At 40.0% G+C, this 24,803-nt stretch overlaps 1 protein-coding gene across 1 annotated transcript in view; it reads right to left on the bottom strand.

The window, feature by feature from the left end:
• The window catches only part of smyd3 (SET and MYND domain containing 3), a 106,441-nt gene that overhangs the window by 4,313 nt on the left and 77,325 nt on the right, over positions 1-24,803 (bottom strand). Inside the window, exons 6-10 of the mRNA XM_031730894.2 lie at positions 14,258-14,325; positions 9,326-9,428; positions 8,672-8,782; positions 6,449-6,536; positions 5,710-5,884 (exon numbers count right to left, since the gene is read on the bottom strand). Of these exons, the coding sequence (XP_031586754.2) occupies positions 5,710-5,884; positions 6,449-6,536; positions 8,672-8,782; positions 9,326-9,428; positions 14,258-14,325 (545 nt within the window). The remainder of the gene's footprint in view (positions 1-5,709; positions 5,885-6,448; positions 6,537-8,671; positions 8,783-9,325; positions 9,429-14,257; positions 14,326-24,803) is intronic.

The following is a 24,803-nucleotide window of genomic DNA, read 5'->3' as shown; positions in this document are numbered from 1 at the left end:
AGGTCGATACAAATCCACTTCACCCTGTTTGACCCGGCATATTTGCCAGTTTTCACTTCTCTCCAGAGTAAAGACACCAGAAGGGGATTCAATACGCGCTGCAAATAGAAACAGCACCTGATGTTAACCGGGCATTACTCTTAATTATTTCTTTATGGGCAGCAGCTTCCACGGGCTAAGTTTTCCACTCTTGTTTAACAATAAAATCTGTTCTGGTAATAAAGAGAAATCAAAAATTAATTTCCATGTAGTGGCCACAGCTGGAGTCATTTCAAACTCTATAGTTTCCTAATTGTTCGCCACTTTTTACCCACAATGCTAACAGCCCGTTTGTTTGAACCTCAAAGCCAAACTAAACTATCAACTGACAAACCAACCAATTAAAGAGGTGGCCCCTTATCCTCTGGTTAAAATTGAATTATTAAACAGAAAGTTCAAAGAATAAACCAACAAAATTAGTAGCCCATGAATAATAAGTTACAATATTGGCTTAATCACCAAGCCAGTGATTCTGACTGCCATGACATACAAACACACACATCAAGCCCACAATCCAATTATAATTCCTCTCATATAGAACCGCAAAGCAATTAGAGTAATTTAATTAATTTGCTGTCTCCTGATTTATCCCCCCTTTTTTTTCTCTTCGGAAGAGTAAATTGAAGAGAAGTACGATCTCGTCGTCATACGGAGCTAGTTACAAAGCTATAGCTCTCGGCTATGCGTACGAGAGGGAGTGAGGAGAAGAAATTAATAGTTGTGGAAAAGTGTAGCATTTCCAGGCAAATGCAGTGGAACTAATAAGGCACTTGTTTGGAACAAAAAGATCCACGGCCTGCTGTTTGAGGGAAACAAGGATTATCTTACTAAGTAGAAAACTGAAGGAGAAGGTCAGATTTGCTGCAAGTATTTAGCTTAATTGCGTTTTTGTTTTTTGTCAAATGCAACAGTAATTTCAGTTGTACATTTAAGGAAAATTACAACAACTATGCAAGACAAAGAACATTTAAATCACAGTTAGTCAGCCGTCTTTGCAGACAAATTCACCAATTAACTACTGCATCTAAAGAAGGTCTTTGCCCGAGTCTCGTAAGCTAGCAGACAACAGGACCACAGCCATCGATAACACTGACTTCTAACCTTTCTGGTTTGCTTAAAGCTAAGTGATGCCTGCACAGGATCCTTCGATCCAGGCTTCATAGCTACAAGCAGCCTTATCGAAAAGAGTAAACAATCTGAGAAAAGTCTAAATTATCCACAGAAACACATTTCTTCAATTACTTTATTCACCTTGTAACTTTGCCAGGCCATTACCTACAGGTTAGGACGACCGACATCTTCTCATTGGATTAAGTATTTATAAAAGTAGCCTTTCATTAAATATTATATTAAACCGGTTTGTGGTTTTTAGACAAATCTATGCTGTCTGCTTGTCTCATTTGTCTGCAACATTTTAAACAAACTTAAATTTCATACGCTGACAGGAGGACTCATAAAGACTGACACCGCGGGTGCACTTGGCTGGTCCATCAAGGCCACTGCTGATGCAGAAATCTTATGCAAGAGATTTGTCCCTGTAATACTTCTGAATGTTAATGCAAATACAGACAGAGAAAAAGGTCTGCGCATTTAAAAATCAAAAACTGAATGATGTAAAAAAGGAAGTATCAAGCTGATGCTATTATTCCACATTTGTGCTGACCTGTAGGTCTGAGAAGATTGTCAGTACTTGTGTTTCTCCACAGAAATGGAGAAACAACACTAAGCTACAAAATGTGTCCAGAGATGCTTTTTGCTTTACTTGATGCATAAAAAGTCATCAGAGCATCTACTGAAAGACAGATATCTGGATGCATTCGTGAACAGAATAATCTGGGTATGTGTGTGTGCATATCTATAGCAGTAAAATATGTGCAGTACAGAAGGGGTTCAATAGGCCTGGTGTGCACAGCCTGCAGCAGGTGAGCATTATTCGCAGGGAAAACCCTCTCCATATATCACAAACTGAATAGAGTAACTCTGAAAAGACCTGCAGTGGGAGAGTGTGAAAGAAAAAAGGAATACAGAATGAGGGGAAGGACAGGAGAAATGGAGTGATCGAGAACTCCTGCAGCTATCTTTCTTCCCTAGCATCTGAAGAGCCCAGAGGAAGATAGGAGATGAATATGGAGGATCCTCCTCCCACTCACTTCTCACTTTTTTCTCCTGAATTCCTTCCACTTTCTTTTTTTCTTTCAACATTTTCACTCGTCCGTGTCCATTTCATTCATTATACCCGTTTTTAACCCTTCCCCTCCTGTACGTTACCTTTACTCTTCTTTTCCTTGTGATTCCATCATTCATATTTTATTTCCATCATTTCTGCAGATCTTTTTTCCCTCCTCTCTCTTCTGTCAAGTTGTTGATCACCCTGCAGCCCCCCCGCCCCCACCCCTCATTTTTCATTTATTTCCTGCTTATATCTTTTATACAGAGCCTAAAGCCCCCACAACCATCCCTCTCACTGGCTTTGTCTTTGATTCTTTGACACACGTTTTACAGCAGTTCTCTCCATCCCCTTGTACACATCACCATCTCTTTCTTTCTGCTGCCCCGTGTCTGGTTATTTATTTATAGGCCGTTGCTGTTTCTCTCCTGTGGATATGTTGTTGCGGGAGCGTGTGTGTGAGCGCAGCTATCCCAGCAGAGCGCTGCCCTTCACACAAGATCAATTAGTCTTTCTTTCTCTGCATCTCTCTCACACATACTAACACAAACACACACACTTGCTGAAGTGCGTGGGTATAAAGTTGAGTTTGTACAAACTGAACTGCAAAAAAAGAAGAGACAGAGAGTGATGGTTGGACAATCGAAGCGGGGAACTGTTGATGCAATTTACTGTAAATTCAGACGTAGATTTAAAGATTTTTGGATTTGGAATTCAACTCTCTCTTTCCTTGTTCATTGCTTTTATTTGATTCACTTAAGGTTTTTACTCTTTTATTAATTAAAAATGCTGCACTTATTAGATAAAAATATTTTAGGACTTAACAGTTGGCCTGTTGGTTTAGAGATCACACTGCATTCCCAGATTTTGAGGGTGATTACCTGCATATACAGAAATCTCAGTTTAGATTTAAATTTTTCTATGAATGGTATAAGCATTTTGCTCTGATCTTACAAATTATCTGTTTTAAACACATTTGCCTGCATGCAAAGCTGAAAATAAAATTCTTTTTCACAACAGCAACCACATACAGTCCCAATCAAAAGTTTAAAACAAATGGCAAAAAATCATATTTTGCATGGTTGGATCTTAACAAGGTTCCAAGTAGAGTTTCAACATACAGCAAGAACAAATGGGAGTGAGAAAAAACATTTTTTGAGCATGCCAGCGACTGTTTGACGCCCCTGCACCTCCTGAAGCTCCGTTGTTCCAAGGAAAAAGCACCTCAGACCATTATGGCGCCCCCTCCACTGTGGTGCATTGAAAACATCATGCCAGTAACAATGGAAACCATCAGGACCATCAAGGTTAAATTTTTAAAAAATCAGAGAATAAAACTTTTTTCCACCTTTCAATGTCCCATGTTTGGTGCCCTCATGCAAAGTTTAAATGGTCAGATCTGTGGCATTCAAGGAGACGTTTCTTTGTTTTTGAAGCCCTTCAGTCTCAGATGCCGTCTGATGTTTATGGGGCTGCAGTCTGCACCAGTAACGGGCTCAATTTGGGTCAAGGATCGTCCAGTGTCTTGACGGACAGCCAATTGGATCCTCCGGCTCAGTGTTGGTGAAAGTTTTTGGGGGTCTTCGACTTGACTTTTTTAGTCCATAACCCTCAGGAACATTTAAGAAATTCCAAATGACTGTCTTACTGCGTCCCAACTCAGCATCGATGGCACACTGCGAGAGACCCTGCTTATGCAATTCAACAACCCGACCATGTTCAAAAAGGGAACGTTTTTTTGTCTTTGCCATCAGAACATCATGACAGTGTGACTACCTGACAGAAAATGACAATGAATCCCCATTTTTGCACAAATTTGGCCTTTTGATCGGGACTGTATCAAACCTATGTAGTCTTTCATTTCTGAATTAACAACACAATGGAATAAAATGCGAAGATCGGAAAACCGGTAACTCAAGGGTTGTCATTTCTTATGTTTTAAACATTTAATTATGATGGTAAAAAATATGCATTGATCTTCCTGCTGCAGTGATAAACTCAGACATTTCACTGTGATATGTTTTATTATACGAGCTTGCTAAATTGCTAACTAAATCTAATAATCTTTAATCTCTGCTTCAAGAAAATAACAAAAGGACATTCAGTGCAGAAAAACTAAGGAATAAAACCAAAAAAACATCCATTTTATGTTAACCTAACACACTATCATACCTGTTCATATATGATCAGCACAATGTTGTGAGACTCAGCTCAGGCCCTTGTCTGAAATCTCACATGCAGCACACAGCAGGAGTCTGCATCAGACACAGACTCCTGCAGGAAGATGCCAATTACCTGCCCTATTCTCACATGGCTGCATGGGCACAGAGATCATGCAGGGTCTGTAGCAGAGCTGGCAGCTTAAAGATAGGTTGATTTTCTTTGGACATTTAGGTTCTCTCATCCACCTCTTTGAGTATTATATTTATTCATTTTTAGTTAACATTTATTTTACCATGACATCAAAATTCTCTTTACAATACAGACTAGCCCGATATTAAAATGCAACAAATACAACAGGACGTGTTATGATAAAAAGAGAAAAAGAAAACTGAGTATGAAAGCAAAGCTGAAGATTTACTGGTCCGTGTACATTTCTACCCTCATCTATGGCTATGAGCTGTGGGTAGTGACTAAAAGAATAAGATGGCTAAGCCAAGCTGCAAAAATAAGTTTTCTCTGAAAGGTGTCTAGGTTCACTCATAAGGACAGGATGAGGAGCTTTGTGAGAGTCATTTGTGAGAGGGTCAGAGTAGAGCCACTACTCCTCACACTGAAAGGAACCACTTGAGGTGATTCAGACATCCGACTGCGATGCCTTCATGATGCCTCCCAAGCGAGGTGTTTCTGACATGTCCAACTGGGAAGGGGCCCCGGGGCAAATTCGAGACATGCTGGAGAGATTACGTCTCTCGGTTGGCTTGGGAACGCTTCAGTGTCCCCCCCAGAAGAGTTGAAGGAGATGACTAAGGAGAGAGAGATCTGAGCCTTTCTACTTTCAGACCGCTGCCGCCATGACCCAGACTCAGATAGGCTGGATGGATGATAATATCTACTAAAGTTTAGGACTACATCAAGTAACTTAATCTTCCCTAATCCCTATGGTAGCAAGTGAACACTCTCTGACTCGCTTTCTTATTAAAAACATTAAAGATTGATGTAAAGTAAAATTAAACAGAATCCAGAAGTTTTGAGATGACTGTAAAAGGCATCAGGACAGTTAAATAAACCCAAATCTCTGTACTAATTTATGCTGGTAAGGTTATGCAATCCTCCCTCATTTCAGTGAACAACACTGAATGCAACAGACTTAATGCTTATCCTAAAACCAGGTCTGATAAACACCCTGAATCCAGGCACACATACACAAATATAGGAAAATGATTTCTTTCCTTCTTTACATCTGATGACATATTAGTCATTCGTGGGTGAAACGCAGATAGATTAGTTACCTTGACAGTGTACTGCCTGAGCCAAACAGAAACAGGCACACAGTGACTCACCTGTATGCTGGAAGTGTCGTCACCCCGTAACTCATAGCTTCCTCCCAGCGTCCCAGGTGAACTGAAGCATCTAAAGCCATGTCTGTAATTCTGAGCTTGTATAGATTTTCCTCAGGAACTTCACCACCAACGCTTGATAACAGATGGCTACAGCTCTCCAACAGCGTTTCCCAATCTGGAAGGTGACTTAAGGAAAAGCAACATTTATCCTGCTTCCCCCAAAATTTGATTAAAGCTGCAGACTCCTCAGGGAAATCTTAAGGATTTATGAAAACAACATTGCATAAATTAGTTTATTTCTCTGTGCTGAATGATATAAACTATCTGATGTTTGTCTCTCTCCCTCCTTTGTGTTGTTTTATGATGAAAATGGTTACGCCAGCTTTATGGTGATGAAAGCACAGAATCTCAATCCACTTTTAATTAGACTCTTAATTACTCGGAGCTGCCAACCAACCGACGAAGCCACCATCATCATCATTTGTACATCAGTACATGAAGTTCTGATCTAATCTGATCAGCACCAAAGTAATTCGATCTTACTTAGGACCTAACTTAAGACAGTCGAGTTACAGTATCATGTTTCATTAAGCAACTAAACTCACTTCAGCTGTTGTCTCATTACCTGATGCGTGTCTTATCAGTTACATGAAATATGAACAGCAGATAATTACAAGAAGTTCTCATAGAGATTCGGTGTCCACTGGCTTTAGAGGAACTTGACAAAGACAAAGGATACTGGACTCGGCTTTCAGCCCTTCCAGTCTTGGTAGAGCCTCCTTCAGCAGGCGCCATTTTCCTTCTTCGCCCGAGAGCATGAGTCCATCCTGAGCAAAGACATTAGGAAGGAGGGACTACTTTAACATCCACTCTGATGAGCAAAAATCTATGTCTAAACAACCAAACAATCTCATGAACATACAAGGTCTGATCAACAAATTCTGGGAATCAATCAAAAGCTTTTAAGTTTAAGTTTAACAACTTAGATTCTCCATAGAGTAGTGGTTTACATATTCACCTAAAAAGCGAAAAACAAAATCCCCAGTTCAAATTTGGAAAGAGACAAAAAATCCTTGGGTTTGTGACAGGAAGGGCATCCGGTATGAAAATCTGCCATTTCCAATATGTGGAGCTACTCGCTGTAGCAATCCCTAGTGAACAAGGGAGAAGCTGAAAGGAGCTTTTAAGTTTCATAACCTTTAAAATAACTTCTTGTGTAGATCACTTCCTGAAGGTCACATTATGAACAACACAATTATCACTCACCACCAGCCCTGCTCACCAGGACTGTCTCCCTGTGGCTTTGACCTCCAAAACATAAAAATCAAGTTGGAGGAAACCTATTTTGATACTATAGCTGAGGTCAGCACACAGTGGAGAAGTGTAAGGGGACAGAATGGGGCCTCCAGAGATCCATTTATGCATAACCGCTGTGGTGTGATGGAATAAATAGACACTAGATTAAGTTTATTAAAAACCCATTGTGTGATTCACAGCTAGTGACCTTTGTCCTGTTCAAGCCAGGAAGGAAAAGGTTACAAGATTAAAGGGAAAGAGAAATCTATCCTAAAATTTAGCTTTAAAATTATGAGTAAAATTTTGTAAAATGAAGCGTGCAATTTGTGTAAATCCTAAAACATGCACAGAGAGAAAACAGCCACGCTGTGGTTTGATGTCAAGATTAAAGACAAGCAGAATGAAAGAGAAAGTGTGTGAGTGTTTCTGTCAGTACTGTGTGCAGAACAAAGGTCGGTGGCAAAAAAACGAATCAATGCCATTGTTCCAGAGAGTCAACTGAGTGCTCCGTCTTAACTCGTCTCAAACAAACACAGAAGCATAAAAAGCGCTGTGCTAGAGTAAGAGCGAAGTGCCATATAAAGCACAGAGAGAACAAAGCTAGAGGCTGAAGTCGCAGCACAGACAAAAAGATGATATGAGTGAGAGAAAAGAAAACAGACACATCGAAAGAAAGAGACAGCGCAGGAGGAAGATGGAGCAGATTAAGATGGATGGAAAAGAAAACTGCAGCCGCAAGACAAGATAATTTTTCTCATTTTTCAGTAGGTGGTCAGAGAGTGAGAGGGGATGTGACGAGGTGGAGCGTGACCGAGTGACAGAGAGGAAGACGAGGAGGAGAGCAGGAGATAACACAGGATGTGTGAGAGAAAGTGAAGGAGGGAAAAGGAGAGGAGGACAGGAAAGGATACACCGAAACACGTTACGCACCGATACACTCTAACAGAAAGTGTGTGTGTGTGTGTGTGTGTGTGTGTGTGTGTGTGTGTGTGTGTGTGTGTGTGTCTGTGAAATAGAGAGAGAGACATGCAGTAAGGATGTACGGTTGAAATTCCACAAATATTTTTTTCAAAGTTAAAAACTATCACAATAAGGTGCAAAATCATCACACACACACACAGAGGTGTGTGAAAGAGTGTGTTTCTGCACTTTGAAAGTGGCTAACCATGTGCACACTATGGACTCAGTTATAATGATAAGAGGACAAAAGGATCAATACAGACTTTTAACCAGTTTATTGGAGCTGTTCATATTGGAAAATGATACAGCCGTTTCTAAATGATCTGTCATGAATGAAACAGTGACATTTCCACCGCTGCATCCATCGCAGGCACTCACTCAACAAATATATTTTTGCCCCTGTCATTCTATACTCATTGCATAGTAAAAATATAATATTCGAGCTATGGCGACAGCAATATGTGCAAGTCTCAAATGTGAGCCACAGCACCAAAAAAGATCAGGTATGATTTGGAAGAGTTTGGAAATCTAGAGGGCTACCACCTTTGGTGATGATAGGTGATGAAACTTAGCTGCTTTGCTCTGATTGTTGGACATATTATTCATTACGTCTCTTTTTGTGAGATGGGAAAAAACACCCAAATAAATAGCTGTAATCCTAATTAGAAGTGAATGAAGGCCGCAATTTAATTTGTTTGCCTCTGACCTTGTCTCGAGAGTCACATCGCTGGCAGTGACAGGTAAAATGGTACTGCTCCTCCAGCTGCCTCTGCCGATCTTCAGTCAGTGACAGCGTCTCGATGTAACTTATAGTTAGCTGGACACAGAGGGAGAGAGAGAGAGAGAGAGAGGTTTAGTATGAGATCAAACAGTTTGCTCAAATTTAATTTTCACTTTTACCTACAGCACTTACATAAATTTGGTGCCATATTTTGATCAGTGTTAAGCACATATCTATATTAGACATTTGGAAAACAGACTAAAAAGAAGAATGCGATACTGTAGAAGTAATGTGTGTGTGTGTGTGTCTGTGTGTGTGTGTGTTTGTGTGTCTTGCAGGACAGATGGCTTGGATTAATCTCATTATATATAGTCACAAGGGATGATGAAGTACGGAAAATTGGAGAAAACACTGCCAAGTTAGGAGCTGTGATCCGGCTTGTGTTGCTATGAAATTTCACTTGGCTACATTTTGTAATAATTCTTTAATAACATTTAATTCAGTGTACATCTATCAAATACTGGATAAGTATACAGTATTTGTTACTTGCATAATAAAATTCACTTCATAACAGATAGAGTTCTTGGTTTCAGATTCTATATCGTTCAAAAGCCATACTGTGAGGTTTCTTCATCATACCTCATCTTCAGGGTCGATATCCCGAACAGCTCTGAGCTCCAGCTTCGTCCCCTCAAACACCATCACACAGTTTGGCCGGCAGTCGTGGTTTAACAGGGATAAACTGAAAGACGGCAAACAGAGAGCGGGAGGAGAATGAATTGAGGGAAAAGTGAAAGAGAGAAAAGAGATGGACAAAAAGTTGGAGGAAGCCTGAGAGATGTGTGATAAAATGTTTAACTTGCAAATAAACTCGAACAAAGTTTGTATGTGTTTGTGTCGCCCTCCTTAAACGATGACTGACTGACTGGCAGCCCTTTCTCCTAAATACTCGTACACCGAGAGGAAACAGCATGTGATAAAGGATGAGAAACTGTTTACTTGTGGTGTTTGGAAAATATAAGAAGTGACTCATTCCTGCTGAGCCACCAGCTGCTACATGTCCAACTGTTTTGGGGTTTCAGTCAGTCCGGTGCTGACTGTAATGCTACTTCATGGCAGCATAATGATGAGAGAAAAACACACGCTGGCTGACATTTCTCCCTAAAGATAAAAAGATCCCGACTCCAAGGTGCTGTTAGGGGCTTAAAAATCATCTGGCAAAGTTACCTTTAATTCTGCGCATTTAAGACGGAGCTCTCAAACAAAACACTCACGCAAGCAAAAAGTTACATGCACACACACATATGCACACACAAAATTCCCTGCACAGTGTGACAAAATGAGTAGTCTGCTTCTGTCATAACAAATGTCACTCTTTATTTCTTTCTGTTGGTCTATCTGCCTCTCAGACAGGCGCACAATAAATCAGGAAACGATGGGTACTCCACTTCTGTCACAACAAAGGCTTTTATCTCATTTCCCAATTTTATTACCGACACAAATCAACTTCCTGCTCATTCACTCCCAAATTTATTTTGACAGCATCTTGATGGAGACACTGATACCACATATAAGTGGTTTTATTTATAGTTTTTATTTACAATATAAAAGTGTTTTTTTCCCTTTAAAATTAACCAGTATCCACAAACAAGCTTCTTTAGGAACTGTATGAACGTTTCCACATGTGATGCATTCCCCACTGACATGTAGGTGCAATTTAATGGAGACAACCATGAGAGGTGAGATGTTTAAATTATGGATGTATTAGATAAAAGTAAAAAAAAATCTTGGCAGGTTATTGGATGAATTGCCTACAAATTGTCACATAAGATTGTTGTACCGAAAATTCCCTGTAGCAAAACTTTATTAGCTAGTAGATCCTCGTAGCACGCTGACTGTTTCTGTCCAACTGTGGTTTTCTAAAGGTTAAAGAACTTGAAGCCTGGAAAGATGGATTCTCTCATGATTGTAATCTTGCACATCTCAAGAGAATCCAACTGCCTTGCAAGCTGAACTAATTAACTGAAAGACCTGATGTGCATCGTTCTCATGCTGATCATGTAACTGTGCGTGTTGATACTGTGCTTTTTAAAGAAGTACTTGACGACCTCCGTGACCCATAAAAAGACATTTAATGTCACTGCACACATGGCCGTGAAAAATACTGAAGAGGCTTGTCTGTTTTTATGACCCCTTCCATTACCGCTGCACTCGTTTATCATATTCAGCAAAACAATAGGTCCAACAGATAAAGTGTGCGTGTGTGTGTGTGTGTTCAGCCTTTGTAAAAGTAACCCCTTGGCTTTGTTCTACAGTGAAGAAGTTGCAGGTTGAATATCAACTAGGAATCAAGCGCTCCAAACGATGCTTTTATCTGATAGAAGGAGGCTCATTAGCATACTAATTAGATTAATTAACTAAACCACATCTCACATTAACAGTATCGGCTCACACTAACTGAGACTAAGTGTTGCAGTAGCAGGGCGGAGAGCGAAATATTGTGTGAGATTGCAGATAGTAAAGGACTATTATCCTTAATTATAACTGGTATTAAATTATGGAAAAGGCTTAGATATGTCATCTCTTTGTTTCTATTGTGAGCATCTTTATTTCACAATTGATTCTTTTCTCAGCTTCGAGGTGGTTCACTGCTGTACTAACACAGGAGCATTAAACGCTAAACCCAAAATGCATATACCTTTTTAGTTTAGAGACTTGAACCAGAATCTGTGGGGTTGGGAATCGAGAACTGGTTCCCAGTAGTTCAGCTACTTGGAACTGTTACTCTGCTTGCCTACTGATTCTGCTTTTCCGTTCCATTTGCGCTTGTGCTACAATCAGCTTATTTCAGTTTGAAACAACTAGATTATGGTGCTAAAAGAACTTCGGCATTTTGCAAACATCTACACCGACTGCACCGACTGCTAGCCAAGAACCCAGAGAGATGTTAAAGCTGAGTGTGAATGAATGCCGACCACGAGTCCAGCAGCCAGACATTGAATGTAAACAGGTAACAAACAGATGAGCAGTCAGGCTGTTGTTTCAATGACTGCAAACAGCTTCCACAGTTTACCTTCTCATCTCTCTAAAGTAGCATCACTGTGGCGATCGCTTTGAAATCTCTTTTGTGCCAGTTATTTCTGCATTGTGTTCATACCCAAATACTAAGAGAAAGATTGTATGTGTGTCTCATTATGATACAGATTTGTGTTGGTGTGTGGGACTGTAGCCTCAGTTTACATTGTTAACTGGCAATTACGAGACATTTTACGGAGAAACTAGAATGTAATGTAACGAATAATGTAACAAATTACTTCTCTTTGGAGTATTTTAGTAACATACTGCATTACTTTAAAGAAAAGTGTTCTGTGTATTACAGGTAATAATGACTTTTTTTGAGTAATGACCCAAACACTGATCACAACAAAAAGGGGAAATAATCAATCATCAATAATGGAATCAGAATTGCTAAACCCCTAATCACCTGCTCTAATACACCTGCTATAGAAAGAAGTTGTTTTCTGCTATGATTCAGTCGAGAACATTGACTGGGGTGAGGATTAAAGTGATCTAGCAATAGAGAAGTTGTATTGGCTGAAGCCTACCTGGCTACCATTGGGCGAGAGGCAGGGTAGAGGCCTGGAGAGGTCACCAATCTGACACAGGGCCACCATCAATCCAAGTAACCGAGCAGAAACTGATGTCATCCCATAGAGGCTGAGAAAATTTCATTTACTTTTTGATTTCCAACACAGTCAAGTGACTCCATTTTCTAAAAAGTGTGCCCCTCATAAACATCTCTCAGGTCTGTATGTTATACTGTAAGTTATTTCTTTTCCCCCCTTTTGTTGCACTGCACCCCTGGGAAGATTTCCCTGCATCCACACGGGGGTTAAAACAAGGTAATATAAAACGTATGGTTAAGGAGGATTACAACACGTAATCTGTGCTATCAATTCGACTCTGAATCATTTTGCTTTTGATAGAGCGCTCTGAGGATTTCACATCATGTTGTCGATAGGCCAATTAGCAGTGAAAGAGGGTTATGGTACGGATGAGTGCAGCTGAGAGGAGGACGAGAAAGTCAGCTAACGAGAAAAAGAGTTTTTGAAATATAACAGAGACAGAAAATGAGCAGAAAGCGGTGAGATGAACGGAGGTGTAGTCTCACCACAGTAATCCCCCTCTCTTCGGCAAACCCATGGTTGCTAGGCAACCCAAAATATGAATAGGCAGGGGGACCATTCTGAGAACGGGCCCATTATTTATGGATGAGTTACAACACAAATCGCACATAGACCCACGTGGTTTGGCTGAGCTTTGGTAATGCCACTGCGACCATCTGACATCTCAACACGAACCAGATAAACTGGCAGGGATACCTGAGGTGTGTGTGTGTGTGGGTGTGTGTGTGGCAACACTAACGACATGTACAACACCAGGCCAAATCCCACCCCATTCACCCGGGATTCAATACATGGATTACAGTGCATACAGTACTGCACTGCTGTGTGTGTCTCAGTGTGTATTCGTGTGTATTTTATGAGGACCATTTTAAGTTTTGGACCATGAGGGCATTGTGACCCATGCTCACATCCCTAAATCAGGTCAAGGGGTTTATCAAGACTTATGCACATGTGTGTAACCTGTGAGGTCTGTGTAAGGAGCTGAGTTACAGTATTTCCACTATGATAGGAAGATATATCAGAATGAATGTGAATAAAACTGAGTTCTATGTACTGAAAAAAACCAGAGGTGGGTTGAACAGTGTTTGAACGAACATGTATGTGACTAGTGTGAGGCAGATATTCAAAATCTACACAACACCAGAGGTTTGAAGAGCAACCAGGGTTACCTTTCCTGAGGTATAGAGCCTAACTGTGACAGGGAGATTTTTTTGTCTTTCTGTGAGTCTCTGCAGTGATAAGAAAAGGCAAAAATATGCCAGTGCAAGGCTGTATACGGCCTTCATTCCCTTTTCTAGGACAGCAGAGAGAGTGAATAATATTTTGTTAACTGCTCTACTAAAATTGGACGTACTTACACTTTATGACTGGTTAATGTTACAGTCACACAGTGAAAATCTACTCAAACCACAGAAATTCACACTAATTACTTACATTGCACGAATAATGTGCCCCCTATTCTACACAACAAACACATTATCAATCCCACATCAGTTGGGAGTCAAGCCTAGCATTTCTCTATAAATTCTAGCTTTCCTTTTTCGTCTAGTCTTCACCTAACAGCATTATAATATATACTGTCAACATTCATTTTCAGGTTTTTGCCTTACAGCAAAAATTGACTCCCTTGACTCCCCCCTTCTTCCTCCTACTTCAAAGAACTGTCAGGAAAACATCGAGAAGCACAGGCAGGGCTTTAAAAGTGAGCAGGTACGAGGATGGGTGGGGTTGGTTAGGGCGCAGTGATCGGGCAGGTAAGTCTAGGCAGCTTTTAAATTTTGTGGCTTTTTTATAAGTAAGAGTGCCATCTAACAAAGATTACGAGCAAGAGTGAAATTAATGATGCTTTTTAGATGTGTATGCTCTCCACGCTGCCCTTTGTTACCTTGGATACAGGCCAACTCCAGTCTCCTGCAGCTCCCCATCACTGATGGTGAAGCAATTACACGTCACCTAAAGGAGAGGGTAAAGACGTGGAGACAAAAGAGTGAGTGATTATTTGTTAAATTGCTTCAGGAAATGAACATTACCTTTCGGCGTATGTTCTGAACACCTCTACATCGCTTTGACACCTGCAAAACTCCAGCGGCACTGAAACATGACATGCTATGAGATCGTGTAAAATTACCGCCTGGTTATTTCTGAGCCAGTAAAAGTCTTTTTTTAAAATGAAAAATAAAATAGTTTAGAAATAATAAGACATGCTTAGAGAGAAACAGTTAGAAAAATCTTGATCTTTACATAAGATTTAGTGTAGCAAATGAAATAATTTTGTTTCTCCACATGTCTGTGACAAAAAAAATGCAATTATAATAAAAATAATAACAGTTTCTTCTGTCAGTAAATACAATTAAACCCCAGTGCTACTAGGAAATCAGAGGAAAATATATTTGCTGTACTGTACATACAGTTTTACTGACAACACAGCCAACTGTAAACACCACTGAGACAAGGTGGTTATTAGTACTGACGTTATTTTTTTTAATGAGAACTTTTCTACCAACAATAGTAGTGACACTTTTTTCCCACGAAAGCAGCACGACTCTACGGTGGCAATGTTAAATTGTTAATTATTAACAATTTTAGAAATTCTGACAAAGATATGATCAAAAAAGTGATCATAAAGTTCCATGACTGAGCTCCCTCCCTGGTCACGGCCACTTTCTTGTGTACATTAAACTTCAGGATCACAGCTACGTCAAACTGACCCAAATTTCATGTCAAGTATCATCACTGGTGATGAGACGTAGATCTTCAGCTACAACTCAGATGACTCTTATTTTTCAGTGGAAGAACCTGGAGTGTGCAACCTCCAAGATGATCCATCAGGTTAAGAGCTCGCGCTATATTTTTTTGACATTTATGGGATTGTGCACGGTGAAGTCGACTCCAGGGTTGGACTGTCAGCAGATTCTGCCGTGATGACCTGAACTATGCCATATTTCATTGCTCCATGATACACTCTCACAACACATTGCACAGGAGTATCTGGCCACACCAACAAAATCCTCACTTAGCAAACAGATACACATTCGCAGGAGGTCAGAATGATCCTTGCAAACTGTGATAAAACCTTAGCAGAAGGACTAGAAGTGGTACAGTGCCTTACAAAGAGACAACTTTGAAGGAGACAGTGGGGTTATCTCGGGGTAATCCAGTCCAAAGATACGGATGTTAGGCTAACCGGTGATTCTAAATCGACCACAGATGTGACCGCGAGGGTGAATGGTTTGTCTCTTCGTAATCTGTGACAGACTGCCGACCTATCCAGGATGTACTTTCCCACTTCCCCTATGATGACCGAGACAGGCTCCAGCCCCCTGTTACCCCAACTGGATAAAAGGTTAAGTAAATGTATGCATGGAAGGCTATTTTATTTATGATACAAATTATTTTGCATATGACCTGCAAATCTCATGTTTTCAGCCCCAGTTATACTTTGTACCTGAAATGCAAAACCTAACATAAGAAACATATAATTATGTTACGATGGTCATTTTGATCTTGGTATTGGATTTAATTAATCAATTATAATTTTTTGGGTTTCTTAAATGGCCTTTACAGAAACCCCCCCACTTTTGACAACTAAGGTAACACTGACTTAACCTCCTAAGACCCAAACTCTTTCATGGCATGCATTTTTCATTTTTCTTTGCCAATTGGGACTGATTGGGACCTGATGAATGTAAAAACAAAGAATTACCAAAGAATCTACCTGATTTTTGTTTCTGAGAAAAATGAGATCCACATATGAGGACATTCGTTTTAAGTTTTGATAGAACAGTGTCAGTATAATGTCCTCGTAAGTGGATATCAGGCCGTTGTAGAGCAAAATTTAGTATTTTGGTCTAGACAACCCAAAATGTGATGTCCACATATGCTGACGCCAGTTCCTAGGAGGTTAAATATGTGTGTGTTTATATGCAGAATCACCCCCCAAAGGCCCATTTTGAAAGGCATAAGAAACCCTGTAGTCCTGTTATTATTCTGGGCTTTGTTTTCTTCCAGGAAATCATAATGTCCGATTCAGCCACTAATATCTTCTGTGGGGTGATGTTTATGCTGGTGTAGTGTCCACTGCTGGTATACCATATTATTTCCCACCTCGCATACTATCGGGTATATATACAGGTTTCAGACACACACAGAAAAAATCTCTGCACGTTAAATATTACATTAGTATGGAATTTTGGACAGCTCAGGATATGCTTTAGCACTTGTGTATATAAACCTCTCACAATGCACTGGGGTGGTCTGCATGATATAAAGGACGTATGTCAGAACAAATGAATTAACAGGCCAAGGCTTTCAGGCGACAGAGGAGAAATTTCAAACTAGGGAGAGGGATGGTTTGTTTCTTTCAGCTAGCAGAGTTGGCGCAGACATGGTTTGAATAATAACATGCCTGAAGAAGTTGTTTAAAAGAGAAAGACACAGTTGATGAGGGAGAAAACACCAATAAACACTCTAAAACAAAAGAAGTTAGCAACGAACTAAAAGCTAAAAAACAGAAAATCAGCACAGCTGTCTTTGATGTGTCAATTACTGGGCCGGTGCTGGTAAACAACTGTGTTTGTGCATGCGTTGGTGGTCGTGGTGCATTTGTATGAGTTAGGTCTGTTTCTCTACTCTGTGCACAAAGCAGATAAATAAGTCTAACATTGGTAATATTAGGACTAGGAAAAATTAAAGGGAAGTAGAGATGTGCAGGGAGGGAGGGTGAAATTTAAAGTGAGCCCCAGACAGATGGTTCCCATCCTACTGATATTCAAACCAGTCAACACGTCAAATTGATTCGATTTGAATCTGCAGTTGTAATAAACACCATTAGAGTCAGGCCTCATGGGAAATGATGGTTTTTACTCAATGGATTCACCACAAAATGAAAAATCCTGCTCTAAATCTTCCTCCCTCACTCCTCTCTTTCACACACACACACACACACACACACACACACACACACACACACACACACACACACACACACACACACACACACACAAATCGTTCTCTCATCATCTCACACAATATTGTTATTCGCAGACATTTATCATCTGTACTGTAAAGCACAGAGTACAGATGCATCTTACAGCAGAGCCACATGTTCTGTATGAATTCCAATACATCAAGAGAGAACAACAGTTAAATACTTTCATTAGATTTTCGTTTAATGAATTAAACAGCACCCATATAAGAAAATAATAGTCCTACTTGGCTTTGATTTTTTTGTTGTTATTCACAATAGTTGACAAATGCATGTGTAGAAAATAGTGTAATATGTAATGCTTTTTGCTAAACAATGGTGTTTATGTGTGTAACCAAAAAAGCCCATTATTCCAAACACACACACATACCCCATTCATAAAATAAACCACTAGGACAGCAACTAAGACTCATGTTATTGATGAAGTTATTTTCTTATTATTCCTCTAGTCTATGACATATCATATCATGCTGTCCAGTAAAAAAAAACAAACACCCAAACCCCCAAAATCACATAAACACAGCGCATTTTGTCCAAAATCCAAGGATATTCAGTTTACAGTGATGTAAACAGAGCAACAAAGTTTCCTGTTTGTGGAGCTGGAACCAGACAGTGTTTGTCATTTTTGCTAGAAAAACTTCCAAACACCATTCCCTTAAAACTCATTCAGAAACTAACAATTTTATATCCATTCACACGAGGCTCAGAGCTTTATCTGGGTTTGACTATCATTTAATGTCAATGCAAAAGAAGAAAAAACATGTTTTGAATTTTAACATAAAATAAAAAAGATCATTTCACCATTTTAGATCAAACTGGTATTATGGCTCAGCCACACTAGAATAAAAATAGGACAGCGACCTCTTTGTGACTAGGAAAAATTGGTGGTTGCCTGGTGAAACTTTTTTCCTTTTTGGCAACCATCTGCAAGCAGTTGTGAAACCAGGTTGTCCAAAGGTTGATTGTACAACACCTTCAGCCTCTGGTTTAGCACTTTCAATCGCAAGTTGACTGCACGGGTCACCTGGTGGTAGGCGACCTGTCCTCAAACGATCGCTGTCAGATTGATTGGAATCAGTGACAGACTGGGGAAGGTTTGCAAACCTTATTTTGCAGTTAAACTGTCATTGTGCAGCAAATATGTCACTATTTGAGGAGAACTTTCTGAATTTGTGTTTGAGGTTCTGGAAACATTCTGAATTTAAAAACTTCATGGGAATTTTTTGTATGTAGACAGCTACAGATCTGCGATTTTCACTGACTTATCACATTTAGTTGCCGTATGATCATAAACAGATTGCATGCAATTGCCAGCTTCACCCCATTAAGTCAAAACCTGATAGCAGACTCTATCTTAGTGCAGTTTTATCTTGATGCACCAAAGGCACTCTGAAAATGGAAACCAACTGTGAGTGTTAACAGACCTTGGTCCCTGTTTTCAAAGCAACCATGTCAAAGGCAACATCATAATTTTGGTTGTGCTGTGGTCTACAACCACAATTTTCTTGAGTGTGACAGTAGCATTAAACAGATCACATACGCAAACCTATGAGTAAGAGAGGGTAAAAGCAAATGTAACTAAGTGTCAACCTGTCTTCTAACAGAAAGAGGGTATTTGAGTACCTTGCTGTTTTCACCTTATTAGGAAAAGGCAACACCGGTTACTGACAGCAGAGATAGAGGGAAGAACATTTAAACAAACAGTAGTAGGGCACTGAGCTGGGCATAAATCTTTCTCTGTCTTACACTCACCATCTCCCTCCCTGGGGGAAACAATCAATCTTGTAGAAAAGCCACATCTGCAGCAGCAGCTATTGGACATCTTTTGCATCCCAAACAGCAACACGTACACACAAGCTTAAGAATCAAGTCCTGCCTTTTCCAAAAATCGACCTCCTCTGATTCTCAGACTCTCCACCTCTTTCCTTGTTCTCTTATTCTTCTACAGATGCAGAAGCTCTTATCAGAAGGCTAAGAAAGAGATCTGAGTGAGGACACTGAAACATTTAATGTAACTGTCACTATAACGTGTTCTTTAAACTCAACAAACAGTTCTTCTGTCTGAAATGTGAAACGCTGCTGGTACCCTGCTACCTCTGACATATAAAGATTTAGATCTTGTAAAATTTATTTGCTTGTTTTAATTATATAGAGTTGAAATTAATCATTTAACTGATATGCCACTAGTGGAAAATCATCCCAAAACTCGTAGCATCTTTTCAAATGTCAGCATTTACAGACTTTTCTGAATATCTGCTTTGAAGTTCATTGGGCAAATTAAATATATCATCTTGAGCTGTGAGAGAGTGGGTGAGGTACAGAGCTGGAGACTGACATAAGCATCGATCTGGTGTCAGCAGTGACACTGTGGAAGTCTGTTGCAGTGGAGAGAGCACTGAGTGAGAAGACAAAGCTGCTGATCTACCGGTTGACCTGCATTCCTACAATCGCCTATGGCCGCGAGGTGAGCTGTGTGGCTGAAAGAATGAGATCCTGCAGGTAAGCTGTGGAAATGAGCTTCTTTTAAATAGTGTTTAGGCTCAGCCTTTCAGATGGGATAGGGAGCTCAGTCGTTTGGGAGGTGCTCACAGTAAAACCACAGCTCCTTAGTGTGGAAAGGAGCCAATTCAGGTGGTTCAAGAACCTGTCTAGAATCTCTCTTAGATGTCTTTCAAGCACGATGCTTCAGACATATCCTAACAGTACAAGAACTCAAAGCAGAGCAGGACACAGTGGACTGTCTCTCCTTACTGGTCGGACACATCAGTACCACCCTGGAAGGAGGCGATGGACGGGGAGAGGGATGATGCAGCTCTGTTTAGATTGCTACTGCCTGGACCTGGTTCAGTGGTACATGAGGATGGATGGAACCTCTTTGCTATATGACACCTTAAAGTGTCATGGTCACAGGACTTTCTGTGTATTTGAGTTTGAATTACCAGGTTTATATATGTGAGCTTGATTTCTGTTTTACTGCTATATTTGAGTTCGAAGTTTGAGTTTTGTTTTGTTGTATTTCTGTTTTGGTTACTTTTTTCCTGGCAGAAAAAATCTGTCTATGTTTAGTTCACTGACTCCTTTATTTTAGTTTTCCCATTATTGCTATTTTAGTAATGATTTTCAGTTTTGCAATTTCATGTTTAGGTTATTATCTAGATTTCTGTTAGCTGTAGTCTTTACTTCCCTCAGTGTTTCTCTCTTCTATCCTCCATCTCTCTCATTTCTGGATTAATGTCCTGTGTGCCCTGTGTTCTGTAGTCTGACATCTTGTTAAGCCTTAATATTCATGTCTGTAATACTTTCAGCTTTACTTTGAAGGATGCTTTTTGTCTTTTTGAGTCATCAGTGAACATACCCGTTACTTTCCCATGAATGTTTGCTGTGTGCAGCCCTGCGTTAGTCCTAGTCCCTCAGGATTCTGGATACTGTGTTTTTTCCCATCAATCCTCAGACTTTGTATCAACAATGAAGCTCACTTCAGCTCAGCTTCAGCTCCCTGCCCCCTGCATCTTGGGTCTTCACTTCAACACAGTAATCCACACATCACTGTGTAACATAAGGACTAACCAGTAATAATAACACAAAATTAAATTCTATTTTAATAATTATTTCTAGCTTTTTTTTAACTGCCTAGAGGAAATATTATTAGCTTTAGAGATGTTATTCATATGCAAAGGAACAGCAGGTACTGTGACTACACGGCTATGCATACACACTGTCCATCAGTAACCATGGTGATGACTGTATCACTCTGAGAGATGGTGAGAGACTCCCACAATTTACCTGCTTATTTATATCTTTACTGATAATAATGAGACCCATTTACAGCTGTGAGTGCGGGTTGATATGAGTTGACATTGTGGTCGAGTGTGCGTGAGGAAGACCCAGTTTGGGGGAGATGAAACACAGAGATGTTACAGTGTCTACAGGGCTACTTTCTATCTGAAGCAAATGAATTGTATTTCACAAAATGAATTGAAAGGAGCTCTTAATGGGGATTAGAGGCCTGGTAGGATTCAGATATTGGCATACCCACTGTGGAGAATTACACAATTACCAAAGCATAGATTTTGCCCGGAGGCGTTTTCTTCCAAATTAAAGTTGGTTATTTTTGTTTAATATCTTTTAGGGAATTGTCTCTCTGTGTCTGTGGCAAAAGGGTGCAGAAAATCTCAATCTGCATCCATTTATTTGTTTGACCCTTTATTTTTCTTACTGTTGCAACATTTCTGTTGATTAGTTTTGGATCATGAAACCTGGAGAAATTATAAATGTGAGAAAGAAACAGAGGCGTAGACAGATGAGTGTGGAAGAAGGGTGTGGTTAGTGATGTGGAAAATAGAAAATAAGATCAAAGATGTCACAGTCTGCGTGTGTGCACAAATTCCAGATTCCATATTTTAGGGGCCTACCAGTTAAGTCATGAATAGAGCTTGCAAAGACACATATTCAGAGATAAGTAATTACTCCACTGAAGTCAAGTTAATATGCATCTATTTCCCAGTGACTATTCTTTTACTCAGATCACAAATGCAATTCACAAATCCATTCAACTCTTTTAAGATATAAAACCATTTTTTCAGTCAAAGGCTTAACTTTCAGATGAATCTGGTTCTATAACTAAACCTCAAAATATTAAAAACCTTTCAAAGGTAAAACCCAAGAATGGCATCACTGGCCCAGCACATGCAACCTTTTGAGATATAAAGACTAATCTGTACACCTACTGTAAATTACAGTGAGCTGCAGGACTCCACTGTGAATGTCTGTGCAGCATTAAGTATTCAGGCAGGAGGGGCAGATCAAAATGATTCCACTGACATTTTGGAAACGTATACGGATAGCACATCTCTAAGTGGATGGGTGGGGGAGGCTGGGATGGTGGAGTGGGAGGTCCTGTCATTTCACATCGAGGCATTGCATTGGTTTGCTTTCTCCTGTCATGTCGCCTCAAAAAACTTGTGACTGGGTGGTTTATGTCTCTAATGTCATTGGAATCGGTTCAATTACTGTCACTCTGGGGACAACTACAAAGGCCATCAGACCCAATCAAAGGCCGTATCTGAGTGCCTTCTGTGCATTTGTGTGTGTGTGTGTACGGACTATCGATGCTTTGATAAAGTATTTATGACCTAATCATGGTTCTTTCATCTCTCAATAGACAGGCAGACAAACTCAGTGGAAATATGAGGGGGGAGAAACAGCGCTACACATCTTTTTCCTCATTGTGACACTGTTGCATGCACGTAGAGAAACGGTCAAATGTCTGGGCACATCCGCTCGTTTAGTGGTTTTATCGCACCGAAAATTGAAATTATGAAATAATAAACTTTACTTTTTTAAAATGAAGTTAAAAAATTCTTTAAAGTAGCCAGCGTTTGCACAAACTCATTGTATTGCCTAAACAATCCAAATTTTCTCAACCCAAGCGGTTCGGTTTTTCAACTAATAACCTTCAGAAGTGGCTTCTTTGCAGCAATTTAGCCATGAAAGCCTGATTAGTTGATGCTGAGAAGTGTCTGCTACTTGAACTCTGGGATGCATTGATGTGAGCTCTAATCTGAGGTGTCATTAATTGGGGATCTCTGGTGACTCTAATGAGCTTATCCTCTGCAGAAGAGGAAAGTCTTGGATCTTCCTTTTGTGAGATGATTCTCATCCATTTGAATAGTTTTTCAGACCAGACTTTGTCAGACAAGAATTTTTAACAGCTCTTAAACAGGACTGACTTCCATCTCCTCAAGTATACACAAGTATCCCCTCAAGTGCTTTTTATAAAAATCAATAAAATCTAAGATTTCATCTTAGGCAGGCTTTTGCATTGTGTTGTTTTTTATTTTAGATTTATTTATTTATTGCTCAGATAAAATCAATTCAGATTCGTATCAAAAATACACAGGACTGCAGTACAGTGTAGCTGGTGTCAGTGTGAGGTTACCTCTGTAGTCAACTGTGTGCACCAGCAGCTACAACTACAGAGTACACTGTATGCCAAAAGTCTGTCAGCTGTGTTTTGACACTGCAGGCAGAAAGAACCATAGAGGAGCAACATTATTTTAAAGCTCAAAGTCTGAGTTTGAGCCACAGTACTAGTTGATGTCCGGCTCCAGTGGTGACTGCAAAACTGACAGTGCAGTTTAATCAGTTATGATCAGAGTGCACAGCATTACATCTGCAGCTCCATGCGTGTATTCAGCTTCATTAGCTTTATTTTAGGTTACATGCCGTGATTATTTCTGCCTGACTGCTGTCACTAAATCTGACTCCTTAACTTGTGCTGGGTTCAAGTAAAGTTAGACAGTTTTGCTGGATGTCATTTTGCGTGTTGAAAAATAAGTGATAGTTTCTCTCCCTTGGTTTTCTGTCTTCTTTATTTTGTAGTTGCACTAACAAAGGTATACTGTGTATAATGTCTCTAACATGGTGTGGCTGTTGGTGCCAGACTGGCTGGTCTGAGTATACATCTAAAACATCCCGTGAGCGGCAGTTCTCTGAGTGAAAACGCCTTGTTTACGTCAGACGACAGAGCAGAATGGCCAGACTCCTTCAAGCTGATAGGAAGACAGCAGTAAATCAAATAACTTCTTAATACTACCAAGTAATGCAAGAGCTTCTCTGAGCCTGCAAAATGTCAAAACTCAAGGGAGGTGGGCTACAGCAGCAGAGGATCAACTAAGAACATGAAACACTAGAATTCACACAGGCTCATCAAAACTAAACAAAAGAAGATTGTGGTGTGGGGGATATTTTCCTGGCACACTTTGTGCCCCTTAGTACCTGTCGTTTTCCTGAGCACGACCATCCCTTTATGACCACAGTGTACCCATCTTCTTCATCTTCTGGCTGTTTCCAGGAACATAACACACCATGTCTTAAAGCTCACATCATCTCAAACTGGTTTCTTGTACATGACAATGAGTTTCCTGTACTCAAATAGCCTCCACAGTCACAGATCTCAATCCAGTTGAGCACTGTTGGGATGTACTGGAGCCGGAGATTCACATCATGGATGTGCTGCTAACAAATCTGCAATAACTGTGCGATGCTATCGTTTCAATATGGGCCAAAATCTTTCCATGTTTCCAGCACCTTGTTGTATCTGCAGTTCAGAAAGGAAAAAATGGTCCAACAGGCTATTAGGAAGGTCTACCTAATAAAGAGGCAGGGCAGGTGAATGTTTAGAGAGTATGTGGGTGTATAGCTATATTTCTCTATATATTTCTTTGCAAAGAAAAGGGAAAAAACAAAGATAAAATATAATAAAATATAGTGATGATATGATAACAACCACAATACTCATTTTTAAATTCACACTTTTGTATTTTTCTCACATTTCTGCCTACTGATAACCCCCCACAACCACACACACACACACACACACACACACACACACACACACACACACACACACACACACACACACACACAACCAGAGATGTATCCATGA

Source organism: Oreochromis aureus, linkage group 1 (assembly GCF_013358895.1).
Source record: "Oreochromis aureus strain Israel breed Guangdong linkage group 1, ZZ_aureus, whole genome shotgun sequence".
NCBI lineage: Eukaryota > Metazoa > Chordata > Actinopteri > Cichliformes > Cichlidae > Oreochromis > Oreochromis aureus.
This window is presented reverse-complemented; position numbering and strand designations above follow the sequence as displayed.